At 33.0% G+C, this 16,787-nt stretch overlaps 1 protein-coding gene across 1 annotated transcript; it reads right to left on the bottom strand.

The window, feature by feature from the left end:
- Window positions 1-3,419: 3,419 nt before the first annotated feature.
- Window positions 3,420-7,143, bottom strand: LOC147673909 (uncharacterized). Its single transcript, XM_086946430.1, has 3 exons — window positions 6,706-7,143; window positions 3,759-3,974; window positions 3,420-3,683 (listed from the first exon to the last, which is right to left on the bottom strand). The coding sequence occupies exons 1-3, from the start codon at window positions 7,141-7,143 to the stop codon at window positions 3,420-3,422; spliced, it is 918 nt and encodes a 305-aa protein (XP_086802556.1).
- Window positions 7,144-16,787: the final 9,644 nt, after the last annotated feature.

The raw sequence follows: 16,787 nt of genomic DNA, 5'->3' as shown, positions 1-16,787 counted from the left end.
GTCTAGATAGGACTCCAATAAAGAAAGTTGGCCCTGCGTGAAAGCGGCTTTAGGTCAAGATGGTCTGTAAATAAGCAGGCCAGGGAAGGAGAACTTGTTTTTAATTTTGATATTGAATGGCAATGCTTCAGCTCCAGGCAGAGGTGCTGAATCAAATGTAATCTTATATTCATCTCTGTATATAATTGCAATACCTCCACCCATTTGTCCTAGTCTAGGCAAATCAGCCAGTGGGTAGCCTTTAGGCAGAGCTGACACCCAGTCTGGCTCTGAGGTGGGGGTTGCCCATGTTTCCGTAAGGAAGATCAAATCAGGATTGGATCCCTGCAACAGACACTCCAGTTCCAACTGATGCTTAATGACTGATCTGGAATTAAGCAGGATATCCTTAACCCCTTCGCTGCGGCGGCTATTCCGCCGCAGCGCTAAGGGGGAGGCGGGTCCGCGCGGCGGTCCCGTGCTTGTGACGGAACTGCTCCGTCACGGCCCGTGGGTGAGCTGTGCTTGTGACGGAACGGGTCCGTCACGGCCCGCCTGCTCTTCAGAACGTCAGCGCAGGCGCGGAATTCGCGCCGCGCAGGCGCAGCGAGCGGGCCTTGACGGAACCGTTCCATCACCTGCACAGCCCACCCGAGGCTCGTGACGGAACGGTTCCGTCATGAGCATGGTCGGGGTTAAGGGCACCAAATTTGGCACATGAAATATTATTATCATGTGTAAGGCTAGAAGATGACGGTACGTGACCCTTATAACTCGTGAACGAATATTGACAGAATGGACATGGCATGGGGAGAGTATTCAAGTTCCAAGTATGTAAAGTATGATTATTACACTTACCCTGATTAAAGGCAATCAATTGCAGTCTAGAATAATAGATTTTTTTAAAACTGAGAGGGGTTGTGGCACACGGCGCAGTCCGGGCGATGATGGGCGCAGATGGGCTCGCGTCAGCATTAGGTTTTATCCCTCCCTTCAACGTGTCCAACCACTAGCACACTGCTCCTATGGAAACATGACCCTAACTATAACTAACTACTGGCGACCGCAAGTAGGTTTATATATATAAACACAGTTGCACCTGTGACACTATAGTTATAGTTAGATGTCAGTGTTTCCACAGGAAGAAATGTTTTTGTTTCACTAGTTCTCCTGTTGACTGTCTATATGAAACTTTTTTAATAAAAAGAAAAAGTTCATCGAACTCAGCTCCTCCCTGTCAAGCAGGGGCAGAGAAAAAGGGGAGTCCCAAAACACAAATTCCCCCATGTAATTTCAATAGGGATTTCTGAACAGCAACACAGGTTAGACGTTTAGACGTCTGTGGTTACTCCTACACTTGTTCAGCCACGCTTTGTTTTGATTTCGTGGTTTAGGCTGTTTTTTTAACTTGCATGGCAGAGTGTAGGCGCAATGTTACCCACTGAAGGGGTAGCTCGCCAGTAGCAGTCATTAATAAAATGCACTCAATGAGACTATAATGTTTGTACCTACCAAAATGAACAAAATAACATGTTTTGGAACTATAATCAGTCTTGTGTTGTCCACCATACTGGAGTGTTGGAGGGCAGGGGTGTGGGTACAAGGAGAGGTGAGGCACCCCAAACGACCATTGTGCATTACCAGTGTGCAAGCCCAAAAAACACCATTCACTAATGTAGTATTCTCGCATTACGTTTTATTCTCTATGTTATCCTGTTCCTAGCTGCTCAGCCTGTGTGTGTGTACCCTGTATGGAATGTTGGTGAATGGACCTTGAGTGGAATATTTGGGTGACTGGATGAGTGATGACAGTTGGTGGATGGGGCTGAGCAGCTAACAGGCTGCTCCTGGTGGGGCTGCCCTACAGCACTTATACATCTGCTGATGGAGATTTATACTGCCTGTTTTCTTACCTAAATAAATCTACATGAACTTCATCCTACAAGCGTGGTCTTGATTGCTACAACTAATAAAAAGCAGCCTTACTTGTCAGTGGCCTTGCAGGCTGGCAGTGTTCGATTTCGCAGTGCTGCCGCTCTCTTCCTTGTCCTGCAAATGGTTTATACAAAGCAGCCTTGAGAAATCTCTGGCAACCCCCTCCTTCCAAGAGCCTCTTTCTTCCAGCCACACATATAAAGAGAGGTCGGAAATGGAGGAGTCCAGGGCATAGTAAACAGCAGGCTGGAAACGTATCAAGCCATCAAGCAATCTCCCGTTGAGAATTGCAAGCAGTTAGTTGGGCGAGCCACCCTTTTTGTAAACATTATGCAGGGCTGCAGTCAGTAATATAAACAAGCATTTGCAATGCAATAGGTCTCGCCTTAGTTAAGATTAAGCTATTAACATTGCAAATGTTTTTTTTTTTATTTATGTGTTGTTGTCGGTATTCTGCAAATTAATAGTTATGTTATTGGTAATGGCATTAGTTTTAATTTTTGCATATGTTACATATATTGTAGTTCTTCTGCAATATATTTTGTATTTATGTGATTTACATACATTTATTTCATACATTTATACAACAATTATATAGATATGTAATAGTTAGCATTTTGTTTGTAGAAAATAATCAGGCAAACTACAGTGTGCTATAAAAAGTTCCTTTTTTGTGACATAAAGAAAGATATACTCAAATATACATATGATTGGTATTATTTTAGAACTGAGATAGTTTCAATTGTGTGTTAAACATTTCGTTAGTTATTATTTAGTTATATATGAAAATTAACTTGGTAAATAATATGGTAATCTGTATGTACATTCTTTTCTCAAAACAAGTAGTAACAATGTAACAAGTATTTATTTTGTAGGATATGAAGTAAAATAAACGTAACAATTATAGCAAAAGAGAGTGCAATTTTTTGGTGTTTTGTAATATACACTTTACTAACAATTTGTTAAGGTATAATGATGATAAAGTGCAGTATTTTAAATAATGCAACAAGTAACAAAGAAATGCACAGTTTTGCAAACGAAAAAAGTATTTTAGCACTGTTACATGAACAAGAAATGAAATTTTGTATACAAATAACTCTCTGAAAAAATCAAACATAAGTAATCAGTAGTATCATGCAACCTATTCACGTCACTTTTTAGTATTTTTTGTAGTGGTATGGCAACAATTGTTTAATATCAATTATAGCAAAAGATAGTGCAATTTGTTGGTGTTTTGTAATATAAACTTTTGTAAGAATTTGTTAAGGTATAATGATGATAAAGTGCAGTATTTTACATAATGCAACAATCAATAAAGTAATGCACAGTTTTGCAAACAAAAAAAGTATATTTTAGCACTGTTACATGAACAAGAAATGAAATTTTGGATACAAATAACTATCTGAAAAAGTCAAACATAAGTAATCAGTAGTAGTATGCAAACTCTTCACGTTACTTTTTAGTATTTTTTGTACGTGGTATTGCAACAATTGTTTATATTGCAGTTATATTTCTCTAATTATGTCTGTAATGCAACCATTACAAAACAGTACACTAAGTGTTATTGGCAAAAATGGCATTAAAGCATTTTCGAAATCTTCTGTGTCAGTTTCAATGTTTAAGAAGTCCATCAAAGGTGTATTATTGATGTCCATTGATTGCAAGTTTTCATTATTTTCTATTTGCACCACCATTGTGCTTTTCTCCTGGTAAGTTTTTTCCATTCCAAATAACGTTACAGTTATGTTTTCTTTCGGTGGTTGTATGACCTATGGAAATAGTGTTTTAGTACACTTTTTAAATTTTCTGATTGCATCATGATATTGCTATAAATATTTACTTACTTGTATTGTAGTGTGTCTAGTTGTGTTCAATATCTTCTCTCCATTGAACTCATGTACAGCCATATGTGTAAGCTGTACATATTTCCCAATTTCAATCGTAAAATCAGTGGCGTCTCTCCATAGACTTATCTTCACTGAATCTGTAGCATCATTAATTGTAATGCTCCTTATTTTAGTTTCTTGGCCTCCAACAAGTATATTTTTAGTATCTTCTGCCTGTGGTATGTAAAGTAGGCATTTCTTGCAGTTTTTTATACTTTAATGAATGTTAAACAATAAGTTTGTGCTTTGTTGTATATGTACAGTTAGAATTATTCGAAAACATACTATAGACATTTTTTATATTTTCAACATAAAATTAATGAAACAAATTATTAATACTTTGGTATGCAAGTATTGCTCACTTTTGAACTTTGTACAAATGCTAATAGATATAATTTTTGTTACTTACCTTGTATTGCTGTTGATAGTTCACAGATCCATTGGTGTATTGCTAGTATATTTTACCTTGCTTTTGATTAAACTCTCTTTTTTTTCTTTCTACATTTGTACTTTGGGTATTTAGCAAGTCCATTGATGGTATATAGAGTTTTCCATAAGCTGATATTATACTATAATAGTATCAATGTTAATACATCAGCTGGAAAGAGCCGGAGGGTAGAAGCCTCTCCTATTTTGGGTAGAAGTTTGCCATGCTTCTTGTTCTGTTGGAGTTGCGTTGGACACCTCTGGGTCGAGTGGAACACAGGAGCTGTCAGCAGGGGGGGCAGGGAAGAGCTGGAGGGCAGGAGTTTCTCCTGCTTTGGGTAGAAGTCTGCCATGCTTCTTGCTGTCTTGGAGCTGCATTGTACATTATTAAGTTGAGTGTAATACATGAGCTCCTAGCAGGTGGGGCAGGGAAGAGTTGGAGGGTAGGAGCCTCTCCTGCTTTAGGTAGAAGTCTGCAATGCTTCTTGCTATCTTGGTGCTGCGCTTGACACCCCTGGGTCGAGTGCAACATAGGAGCTCCCAGCAGGGATGGGCAGGAAGTGCTGGAAGGTAGGAGCCTTTTCTGCTTTGGGTGGAGCTGTCAGCAGGGGGGGGAGGTGGCAGGGAAGTGCTGAAGGGTAGGAGCCTCTCCTGCTTTGTGTACAAGTCTGTTATGCTTTTTGCTCTCTTATAGCTGCGTTGGAGACCCATGGGTCGAGTGCAACACAGTAGCTTTTAGCGAGGGGGGGCTGGTATGATTTGTATGGTAGGAGCTTCTCCTGCTTTGGGTAGAAGTCTGCCATGCTTTTTGCCCTCTTGGATCTGTGTTGGACATGTTTGGGTCTAGTGCAACACAGGAGCTCTCAGCAGGGGGTGGAGGGCAGGGAAGTGTTGGAGGGTAGGAGCTTTCCTGCTTTGAGTAAAAGTTTGTTATGCTTCTTGCCCTCTTGGAGCTGTGTTGGACACCCTTGGGTCTAGTGCAACACAGGAGCTGTCAGCAAGGGCAGGGGGGGGGGTGCAGGGAAGTTCTGGAGGGTAGGAGCCTCTCCTTCTTTGGGTAGAAGTCTGCTCAATAAAACATGAAATAGCCACGTAAACTGTGTGAGTACTCAAGTTGTATGTATAGGTACATAAAATTCTTCCACAAAGCTCATACAATTGCAACATGTCCCATGGAATTGTAACAGCCACTGTGAGTTAGAAAGTGTCTCTTCAGCTAGGAGTTTTCCCCATAAGCCAAGATTGCCCCTACTTACACATATATCGAAAGGGAAGTTATAGGGGTAGAAAGGGAGATGGGAGTTAAGAGGAACAAAATAGAGCAAAAAGTACAATAAGGCCAGCAAGAGGTGATAAGCTGTTGATGGTGTACTTGATATATTTTACATCTTAGCTATTGTGGAACATGTAGTAATTACTTGTTTCAGATATTATTGTACAATTTTATTTGTTGTACAAGTATCTATTTGAAACAAGTAAATGCTGTTTGTTAAAGTTGTATTAATATTAGCAATATTTAAGTTTAACTATTTTTTAAAAATAACTTTTGAGTTGTTCTAGTATTAAATGTGATAGTTTGAAACCAAAGACATGGTATTTATACAGTAAATAATGGAATTGGGTAAAATTTATAAGTTAACATGTTGTTAAAAAATATTGGAGAGTTATATTACTAAAATCAATAAAATAGTTTTTACTTGTTTTAGATAGACAGTACAATTTTTTTGTTGTACTTGTATTTTTAAAACAAGTAAATGTTGGCAGGTAAGTTGTATTGTGTATTCTAATTTTATTTTATTTCCAACATATATAAAAACATATACTTACTTTGTATTCGTTTGTGATTGCTTGATATGGAGGATATAGGCAACTTTATAAAACAGTTTATAAACACATTCTCTTAATAGCAGGTAACTTGTATTGTGTGTTGTTATTTTTCGGATTTCTGTAACATATATAAAATTATTTACTTACTTCATATAAGTAGCTGATTTTTGCTGTGGAGGGTATAATTAACATAATAAAATAGTTTCTAATAAACTTTTGTAAGAAAATAATTGTATATTAATTACTTGTTGCAGATAGCATTGTACATTTTCTTTTTTGTACAAGTAGTTATGTGAAACAAGTAAATTATTTGCAGGTAAGTTGTATAGGTTATAGAATTTTTTTTGTTTTTTTCAATGTATATAAAGAATTTACTTACTTTGTATTAATGGATAATACTTGTCTCACATTTTAATATCATTATTTACTGTTCTATCTAAATATTGGCATGTAAGCAATAGTAATATCATAAAACAGTTCTTTTAATATGATTATATCAAAATTATAAGTTGTAAAACATATACATATAAACATTGCATTTTATTTTTAATAAAGATAATTACTTATAACTGTACAATTGCAAACATTTTTTAGTATAATTAGTTACTAAGACAAATAGTTGCATGTAAAATAATAATAAAATACTGCTTACTTCTGTTATTGTTCCTGACACACTCAGGAGTGTCTTTACAGCAGCTCCTCGAACAGCTTTTATCGGAGATACTGGTGGGGCTGGCGGCTGTAGGATGCATTCCGGTTCCTGGATAATACCTGCTGAAATTGTAAGTGGTGGCATTCTTGCTATTTTCGTTTGCTTTGTCAACAACAATATATCATTTTTGAAAATGTAATTGCGAATAATTAATCCATTTTGTTCTTTCGTTTGCATATAGTAATCCTCATTATAACATGTTGCTTTTATAGTACTAGTTTCATCAGCTAACGCCATATGATACAAAACTTTATTTTCTTGTTTTGAATTCCGATAATACGTTTTTGGTGAACATTTGATGATGTTGACTCGTAGCGCTTTCTGGTATGGCTTGGAATCAAATTGTTTGTTGCTCTTTAATTCTTCAATGGAAATCATCTGTAAAATAATATGTAAATATTAATAATCAATATTGTTATTTATGCAAAGACAGTACTTTGATAGGGTAACATTCTTAAACAGTACATTAAATAGCTATCCATATTGGTTTATGATCACTGTAATATGATTCTAATGTTCTGTAATTTGTAGGATGTGCATTTGTAAAAATGTGATCTAGTAAAGAGTTGTAATCTGTTGTAGGTGTGTTAATTTTCTGCTCACAATTAAAATTTGTTTTCATGTAGTTTTGTAGTAATTTGCTACTGTATGTTGTTTGTTGTAGGTCAATGTTAAAATCGCCCATTATGACATATTTATGATGTGGATATGCATTTAATGTCGAACTTAAAATTGCTAGTAATGTTTGTATTGCAACTTTTGGTGGTTTGTATATAATCACTATTAAGTATTGTGTATTGTTAATTGTTTGTGTGAACTGTAAAATGTCAATTTGTTCTTCTGTTGTAAAAATTGGATTTATAACATGTTTGTTGTAATATATAGCTATTCCATGTTTTGTGTGCATGTTGTAAAATTTGTCAAATAATAAACAATTGTAATGATCAATATTATATGTTTCGTTAGGTGTTTTGTGTGTTATATTTATTTCAGTTAAACACAACACGTCTGCATTTAATATATTAGTATCAGATTTTATTGCTTTGAAATGTTTTTGTAGTGATCTTATGTTATGTGCTATTAGTGTGAAATTTTTGTTGTATTGATGTATTTGTGGTATTGAAATTTGTAATAACATATTTGTTCTCATTCGAAACATTTCCTCGTGCACTTTAAAGTGTGTTAATATTTTATCTTCTTTAAAGTTTTTAATATATATGTTATTTAAAGACTTTGCTCTGCTAATTGCTACATAATGTAAGTGATGTGTTTTGCTATTACCGAAATGTATATAAAATGGTTCTATTGTTTGACCTTGAGTTCTATGTATAGTACGTGCAGATGATTGTCATAATGGAAACTGTTTTCGTACTATTGTTATTAATTTTTTGCTATATTGAAAATTACGAGAAATCTGTAATATTGGTGTCCAACTTTTAGAAATATTTATTTTGTAAAGGTGTTTATTTTGTTGTCTTGTTTGTGTGCCTATTTTTTGATTGTCAAAATGCATCCAAACAATAATTGGGATATTATTTGTAGTTTCGACATATTCAATTATACCTGTTGCACCATTAGTTAAACCATCATTCACATTAATATTAGAAGTTACATCATAACGTAATTTAATTGCAATATGTAATATTTTTGCCAATGACATAGTTTGATTTGTATTAGTAGGTAATTTTTGTAAAATTGCTTCTTTTACTTCTGGACTTAAGTCTCCTGGTACTGTATCTATAGCTATTGTAGTATACATTGGATAGTGTTTGATATGTTGCATCAAAAAATTATGATTTATTTCATTAACTTCATTGTTAGTAAACATTATATATGGTATAGACTGTAGTATACTTGAATCTGGTTCTATTTCACGTGATTTCAACTTTTGAATATCATCAATTGTTTGCTCACCAATCCTTAGTCTATTTAGCAGTTGTGCAAATGGCATATCATTTATTTGCCTAATGATTTTGGTAAGTTCAAATATTTTAAAATGTGTTTGCCATAAGTTAGTACTTAATGGTCCATACATATTTTTTGAGTTTTCAAATATATATGTATCAAAAACTGGTTTCAATTGGTAAAAGTCTCCAATGGCTAATATTGATATACCTCCAAATGGTTCATTAGATGCTTTTATTTCTTGCAATCTATTGTGTATAAAATTTAACATATTTGTGCCAACCATTGATATTTCATCTATTATCAGAACTTTTAAATGCATTAATTTACATTGTAGTGCACTTCTATTTTCATGTGTTAATTGCTTATATGTTAATGCTTGTGAGATTGGAATTTTAAATCTACTATGTAAAGTTTCACCATTTATATTATGTGCAGCTTGCCCTGTTGGTGCTGTAAGTAATATATAAATGTTATCAGGATTTTCTCCTGCTTTTGTATTATAGTATCGTACTAAAGTTTGATATAGTGCAGTAATTATATAACTTTTGCCTACTCCTGCACCGCCAGTACAAAAAGTAAAAAAACATGCTGTTTTTGTTTTTAGCCAGTTTAAGTGATGGTAGACAAAACTTAGTTGTTCAATTGTTAAATCTTGCATAATACTATTGTACTCCTCCTGTGGTAGTATATTGTTCACTAATAATTCTTCTTCTGCAATTGTTCTAATTCCTAAATCTAATGCTAGGTCATATTGTGTATCTGATTGATATGCATGTGTTGTTGTTTCTTGATTATAACTATTGATACTGTAGGTGATGCTGGTGATGTGTCCATTTCTTCATTATTATGTGTTTCTTCAGTATTAATTATTGTATCTTGCTTATTATATAATTTATAGTTAGTACCTACTTCTATTTGTACTTGTAGGTATCTTTCATAGTATGTACTTTTTGGTGAAATTATATCGTTTTCTATTCTCCAAGGGTAGTATAGCATTAGTAGTTCTCTGTAATAATTTTCTGGGTCGTTTATTTTATTGAAACGTCTATATCTAATTATTTTTTTTCTACGTTCAGTGTACATTTTGCTGTGTTTGTTACTTATTAATTCATCTATTTGAACTTCTTCTTCATCTGAACTATAAAAGTTAGTTTCTAAAAGTAAGTCATCATAAGTATTTTTTTTGTGTTAATTTTCTGTTTAGTATTATAGTTTGATGCATAATCAGCTAAAGTACATTGTTCTAATGTTATTGGCTGTTTACTGTACTTGTTAATAACATTGTCAAATTGTATTTTTGTTGATGTTTCTGGTAACATATTTATTGTATTAATGTCTTTCATTAAATATGTACGCTGCTCTGGCATACTTGTATTAATAAATACAAATGATCTTGAACTTTTCCTTAAGGGTATTTGCAATATAAGGTAAGCAGCTTCTTGTGCACTAATTTCTGTGCAATTTATAAATTTATTACCAATGTACTTTAATTGCTCTTTCATGTCTACATTATGGCCAACTTCTTTTGCAGCTTGTGCTAATATTTTACTTAAGCCACGCTGAGATTTGCTAATATATGATACAATATATACAGCACAAGCATATGCATCTAAAACATACTGTATATCTATGTTAGCTTGCCATGCTTTTAAAATTACTTTATTGTAATTATTAATAAAACATTCAGCTGGTGTTCTTTTTAAAAATATAGTAGTTTTAGTTATTTGTAATTGTATGCATGTTATATATTGTTCTTCTGTTATTTGAATGTGTTGTAAAAATTCTTCATATGTGTAATTTGCAAATTGTTCTGTATTCATTGTAGCATGAATTATATCTATGTGTTGCTTAAACATATTGTTTGTGTTTTCTAATTGTAATGGCTTTAATATCATTGTGCATGCCATTGGATATCTTGGAAATTGATATTTGCATGTTTTTTTGTGTTTCATGCGGCAATTTTTTGTATGCCCATGTTTTTGTAATGGAAGTAAACTGTTTAAAGGTGTGTCTTCTGTTTTTGTACATGTTATGTGCTTATTTATAAAATTTATAACTTTGTCATCTTTGTGTATGTTATATTGTGGTGCATTATCAATCCAAAGTAATGCATGTATATGTGGTGATCCTCTCTGTTGAAATTCAACTCTGTAAAAATAATCTATTACTTTACCTACTGGGTTTGATTTGTGAAGTAAAATACAATTGAATAATTTTCTAACTTGATAATCGAAATGTCGTGCACATGTTATTGGGTCTTGCTGTATTAAACTGCATTTTGTTTCCCATGCCATACTTTTGAATTCATCTCTTGTAAATTCTTTTTTTTTTATCCGTAATAGTATATTATTACATGGTTCTATTTTGTTTCTGCTGCTGATAAAGTTAGAAAAAAAGTTGGGATACCCAATTGCCTTATCATTGCAAATAAGTCTTTCTTACAATTTTCCCAATATGGGGGAGAACTCCGTATTGTTTTCAATATTTTATAACCCTCATTGTATTGTAGTATGCTGTCTAAGTTATCTTTTGTATCTTTCACTGTAATAACTTTCCCATTAGTAAAATACTTTCTAAGTGATATAAAAATGTTGTCTTGTATTTGTTTAATATGCAATCTTTTTAACTTAAAAAACAGATTTGTAACATTATTAGCTACTCTTTTGTCAAAACTTCGTAATTCCCATTTACATATAGTACTATAATGTACTGGTACATGTCTATTTTCATTAGCTGTTCTACGTTTACCTCAAAAAATTGTTGGAAATGCTAAGTATTCTGAATATTTGTCTTCATATAATCCACGTGGAGTATCATGTTCAGCAGGAGCTAAACTTAATACATTAATGTTCTCTGTTGGAATAGTTTCATTTGTTAATAATGTATCTAAATTACCTACAGGTAGTTCATCTGTACTACTTGAAGTATTGTTAGTTTCAGACATATTTGTATCATTTGTTTCTTGATTTGGTGTATATTGCCAATCTGAGTTTATAGTTATACCATATTCTTTAAATAATTCACGATTGCAAGCTAAATATACAGCTGCATTTTTTACTTTATTAGGTCTTACATTTTCATAATGTGTGTATGATTTATAACGTAATTTTCTTTTTAATTTTATAGGAATTGTCATATTATCACTTATTTGTCTTGGCAACATTGTAATCATGGTCATAACATCAGCTGGTACATTAACAACAGCACCTGTTAATGCTTTTTGAAATCCACGTGGCAATGTTCTAATTAGCAAAAAAGGTATTCTTGGAGATATTAATCTCTCCTCTAAATTATGTAAATATAATTCAGATGGTATATTAGGGAAACTCATTCCATTGTAAACAGAACATGGTGGAATTTTGTTTTTAGTTATGTAGTGATAGCATGTATCACATATATAATTAGTTTGATATTCACTAATGTTACATAATAGAAATGTTTTCTGGTTTGCGATATGACCTATATTTTTTACTGTCTGCTTATGCCACATTTGATTACAAATAGTGCATATATATTCTGGACCATATTGTATTTCATTATGAAAAGCTTCTATTATTTCTGATATTGTTAACATATTTGCATCTTTATTTGGTATAGCATTTTTATTAACATTATTAAGTGGGATATTTTCGTTTGCAGTGCTTTCCTCAAATGTTATATTATGCATATTATTACTATCTATTTCTGGTATTATGCTATTCTCACTGTTACTATTTATTTGTATTTTATTTGTATATTTTTTATTTTTCCCATTTTGTTTAGTAACTGCAGGTTCAATAGATGTTTGTGAAGTAGATAGTTCTTTATTTGTATTATTTTTTACTTCTGTAACTTTTTTTGTTATTACTGCAGATTGGAAAGTGGTAGGTGAAGAAGCTAATTGTGTGCTATATTGTATAAGCATTTGTTTATTATCTTCAACAGTTTTTTTAAAGTTAGTCTTTTTTGTGTTTTTTTAAAAGAAGACTTAAGAATTTTAGTCACTGTTAAATGTATTACTTTTATTAATAGTAATTCTTCATTAATGACTAGCATATTTTTACATATAGTCATTATATACTGCATTAAATCTGTATATGTTTTTATTTCTATACTGTTTGGAATGTAGTCAGTAGTATATTTATGACTACTTTTTGATGTTTGTGAGTAATAAATGCAATAGGTATCATGTCTTTTAATAATAATAATTACAATTGAATGTAAAAATATTATATTACAATAATGTCTAGCTGAAGCATTCGTTATAGTTAAGTGTATGTTTTTTTGTACTGTATTATTTTTTACTATGCTATAGAACTGCTATTTTTGCATCTTCATTGAATATATTGTATTATCATATTCAATGTAAGTAGGTATATTTTCAAAGTGTATGTTTTTTTTCTTATAGAAAGTTGTCATATCTACATACATATTTTTGCCAAGTTGCATTATATTATGCATATCTTGTGCAGTCCATTTTGTTGGATCTGTATTTTGACTATAAATAATAGCAAATACAAGATTGCAAATGTATGTGTTATCTATTTTTATTCCTTGCAATTGTGTATTTGTTAAATTACAGTTAACTTCTATTACTATGTTACTATTGTCATTTTTACAATTAATAGTATTTATTTCATGTGATTCCAATTTATGCGTAGTACATTGTAATAATGCATTTTTATTTAATTTCTTTTTATTACTCTTTTTGAGTTTTTGATTACTATTATCTGTTATTAAACTTGCTTTTAATGACTTTTAAATAATTGTATGTTTTTAATGCCTTTTTTTATGTACTTTCTTGTTACATTTTTTAGCAATTTGCAATTCTTCTGTTACTGGTAAATTTGTTGTAGCTACATTAATATGTGTCTGCTGATCTACATTTTTTTGCTCAATTATTTCTGTTTCTAACAAAGCACTAATTTTAGCTGTTTTAGTAGTTTTAGAATTAATTTTATCTGTGTTACACCTTTTTTTTGTAATGTCTCTTTTGTAACATGTTCAGGTGCTGCATGTATTAATGTGCTTGTAACTTGTGTGTATGTAATAGTACTAGTCTGTTCAGATTGTAACTTAGATGTTGTTGCTCTCTCAACTTTGCTACTATTGTTATTTTCCTGCTCTAAAATGTTTGCATCATGTACCAAAAGTGTACTTTCATCCTTTCCAATTCTATGTACTTTTTGTAATGCTTGTTTAAAAGATTTTTGTTTTATTTTTATAACATCTATTAATGTTAATTCAAATTGTATATCTACTGCATTACCTGGTTTTAGAAAACTTGCTAAACTACCAATATGATGCATTACATCTTGAAAACTTTTTTTATGATTACTACACATGTGCCATTTGGATGTGGCATACCATTATGATCCCAGCTATGTGAATCAAAAATAAAGTATGTATTTTCATTTTTAAATATAGAAATTACATATACATCCATGCATATTAAGACTCCAGAATGTGTTATTGATATGTTTAATGCTTCTTGAATGTCTGGATATGACAAATCAAAAAGTTCAAATATATTACCATAGTATGGTTGGCGAAGATGAATTGAATATCTATTATTTTCATGCATTACATATTTTGGTAGTTCATCAGGATGCATAAATTCTTGTTTATTAATCTGATGCATATGTAAATCTAATGCATTTCCAAGATCCATTATATAATGCAAATCTTGTGCATCCCATATGTTTGCTTGTTTATTGTAATTGTGAATTATGGCAAATAGACTATTTGGCAAGCATTGTCTACCTCTAGAAGTTTGTGAAAATTTGTCATGTGCTTGATTGTAGTGAGCTTGTATGTTACTATACATCATGTTGTCTTTTTGTAAAACTGTAGTCAAAGATTTATATGTTATTCTGTTACGTGTTTTTTTTAAATTAATTTGTATATGTAATTTTGCTAATATTACAGTATAGTTATGCATACATGACTAATATTTTTGTTTTATATTATGAAAAAGTAATTTCTTACTAGTAATGTTTTGATGAACTATTGTAACATACTATGATAAGCAACTTTAATAATGTATGCATTCAATGATATTAGTCATATTTTTATTAAAAAACTTGAACTTAGTATATTACCTTGTTGTTAGCTTCTTCTTTTTAGAAGAACTTGTAAAAAAAAATAATGTATATTAAATTTTTGTATTTATGCATACTTTTTATATAATGCATTCCAATAGAGACAGCAATATATAATCGGTTTGTAAGATAGTACAATAAAACACGCATGTTAGTTTAAGACATTGAAAGGCCATTTATGTTTTATATATTGCTTATTATCACTTGTTGCAAGTATTTAAACAGTTTTATTATATAAGCTATAGCATATTTAGCAAACTTATATGCAAGCTGTTATATAATGACATTGTTATAATTTATTTTTTATTAAATAATCCAATTTGTCATTGCCCAGTAATGCATGTTGTTGTTTTTACTAATTTGTGATCAGTCCCAAAGATAAAGAATTTTTGGTTGAATTATGCAAATTGTACTGCATATAGGGTAGTAAGTAAAAAGTATGTTAAATCTATTATTATCCAGAAATTAAAACATCATCAAAATCACTTCATTTTACGTTTACAAGCAGCTTCTGGGAGGGGCGATTGAATAATCCAAAGGCATATTGCTGTGTTTACTGGTAATATTTTTTCCTTGGTTAATTACACCCTGCTAGGCTTCACTGATGGGACAGTGCTTCTATTGCAAAAGGTGGGTAAAAGTACATTTTGCAGTTTAAATAATTCTATGGGAACATTTTTTTTTTCTCAGGAGACTTTGCCTAAAGTACAACATAACAAACCGCTTTCCTTTGCTGATGCAAAATGCTGGCTCATTTGCTTCTAAATTTAATTTACAAGTACTACTTATAAGGGCAACATGCTGTTCATTAATGATATATTAATAGTAAATAAGTGTCTTTGTATTGTTTTTACTGTCAGTATCAAAAGGTAGTTACTTATGTGTCTAAACATTTTCTAGTGCATAGTGCATAGTAGTGAGGGCAGAGTGCAGAGTAGTGAGGGCAAAGTGCAGAGTAGTAAGTGCATAGTGCAGAGTAGTGAATGTAGAGTGCAGAGTAGTGAGCGCACAGTGAATAGTAGTGAGGGCATTGTGCAGAGTAGTGATGGTAGAGTGCAGAGTAATTAGTGCAGAATGCAGAGTAGTGAGTGCAGAGTGCGGAGCAGTGAGTGCAGAGTGCAGAGTAGTGAGGGCAGTACTACTGTGTGGGCACAGTGCCGAGTAGTGAGTGTAGAGTTCATAGTAGTGAGGGCAGAGTGCAGAGTAGTGAGGGTAGAGTGCAGAGTAGTGAGTGCAATTTGCAGAGTATGAGTGCAGAGGGCAGAGTAGTGAGTGCAACGTAGTGAGTAGTGAGTGCAGAGTAGTGAGTGCAGAGTAGTGAGTGCAGAGTAGTGAGTGCAGAGTAGTGAGTGCAGAGTGCTCAGTAGTGATGACAGTACTACTCTGTAGGCAGGGTGCAGAGTAGTAACTGCAGACTGCATATTAGTGGGTGCAGAGTAGTAAGCGTAGAGTAGTGAGTGCAGAGTGCAGAGTACTGAGCATAAAGTGCAGACTAGTGAATGTGAAGTGCAGAGTAGTGAGTGCATAGTGCATAGTAGTGAGGGCAGAGTGCAGAGTAGTGATGGTAGAGTGCAGAGTAATTAGTGCAAAATGCAGAGTAGTCAGTGCAGAGTGTAAGCAGTGAGTGCAGATTGCAGAGTAGTGAGTGAACAATGCATAGTAGTTAGGGCAGAATGCAGAGTAGTGAGGGTAGAGAGCAGAGTAGTGAGGGAAGATTGCAGAGTATGAGTGCAGAGCACAGAGTAGTGAGTGCAAAGTGCAGAGTAGTGAGGGCAGAATGCAGAGTAGTGAGTGCAAAGTGTAGAGTAGTGAGGGCAGATTGCAGAGTAGTGAGTGCAAAGTGCAGAGTATAGATTGCAGAGTAGTAAGTGCAGAGTGCAGAGTAGTGAAGGCAAAATGCAAATTAGTGAGGGCAGAGTGCAGAGTAGTGAGTGCAAAGTGCAGAGTATAGATTGCAGAGTAGTGAGTGCGCAGTGCAGAGTAGTGAAGGCAAAATGCAAATTAGTGAGGGCAGAGTGCAGAGTAGTGAGGGCA

The sequence above is a fragment of the Lissotriton vulgaris genome, chromosome 12 (genome assembly GCF_964263255.1).
Source record: "Lissotriton vulgaris chromosome 12, aLisVul1.2, whole genome shotgun sequence".
NCBI classification, from domain to species: Eukaryota; Metazoa; Chordata; class Amphibia; order Caudata; family Salamandridae; genus Lissotriton; species Lissotriton vulgaris.
This window is presented reverse-complemented; position numbering and strand designations above follow the sequence as displayed.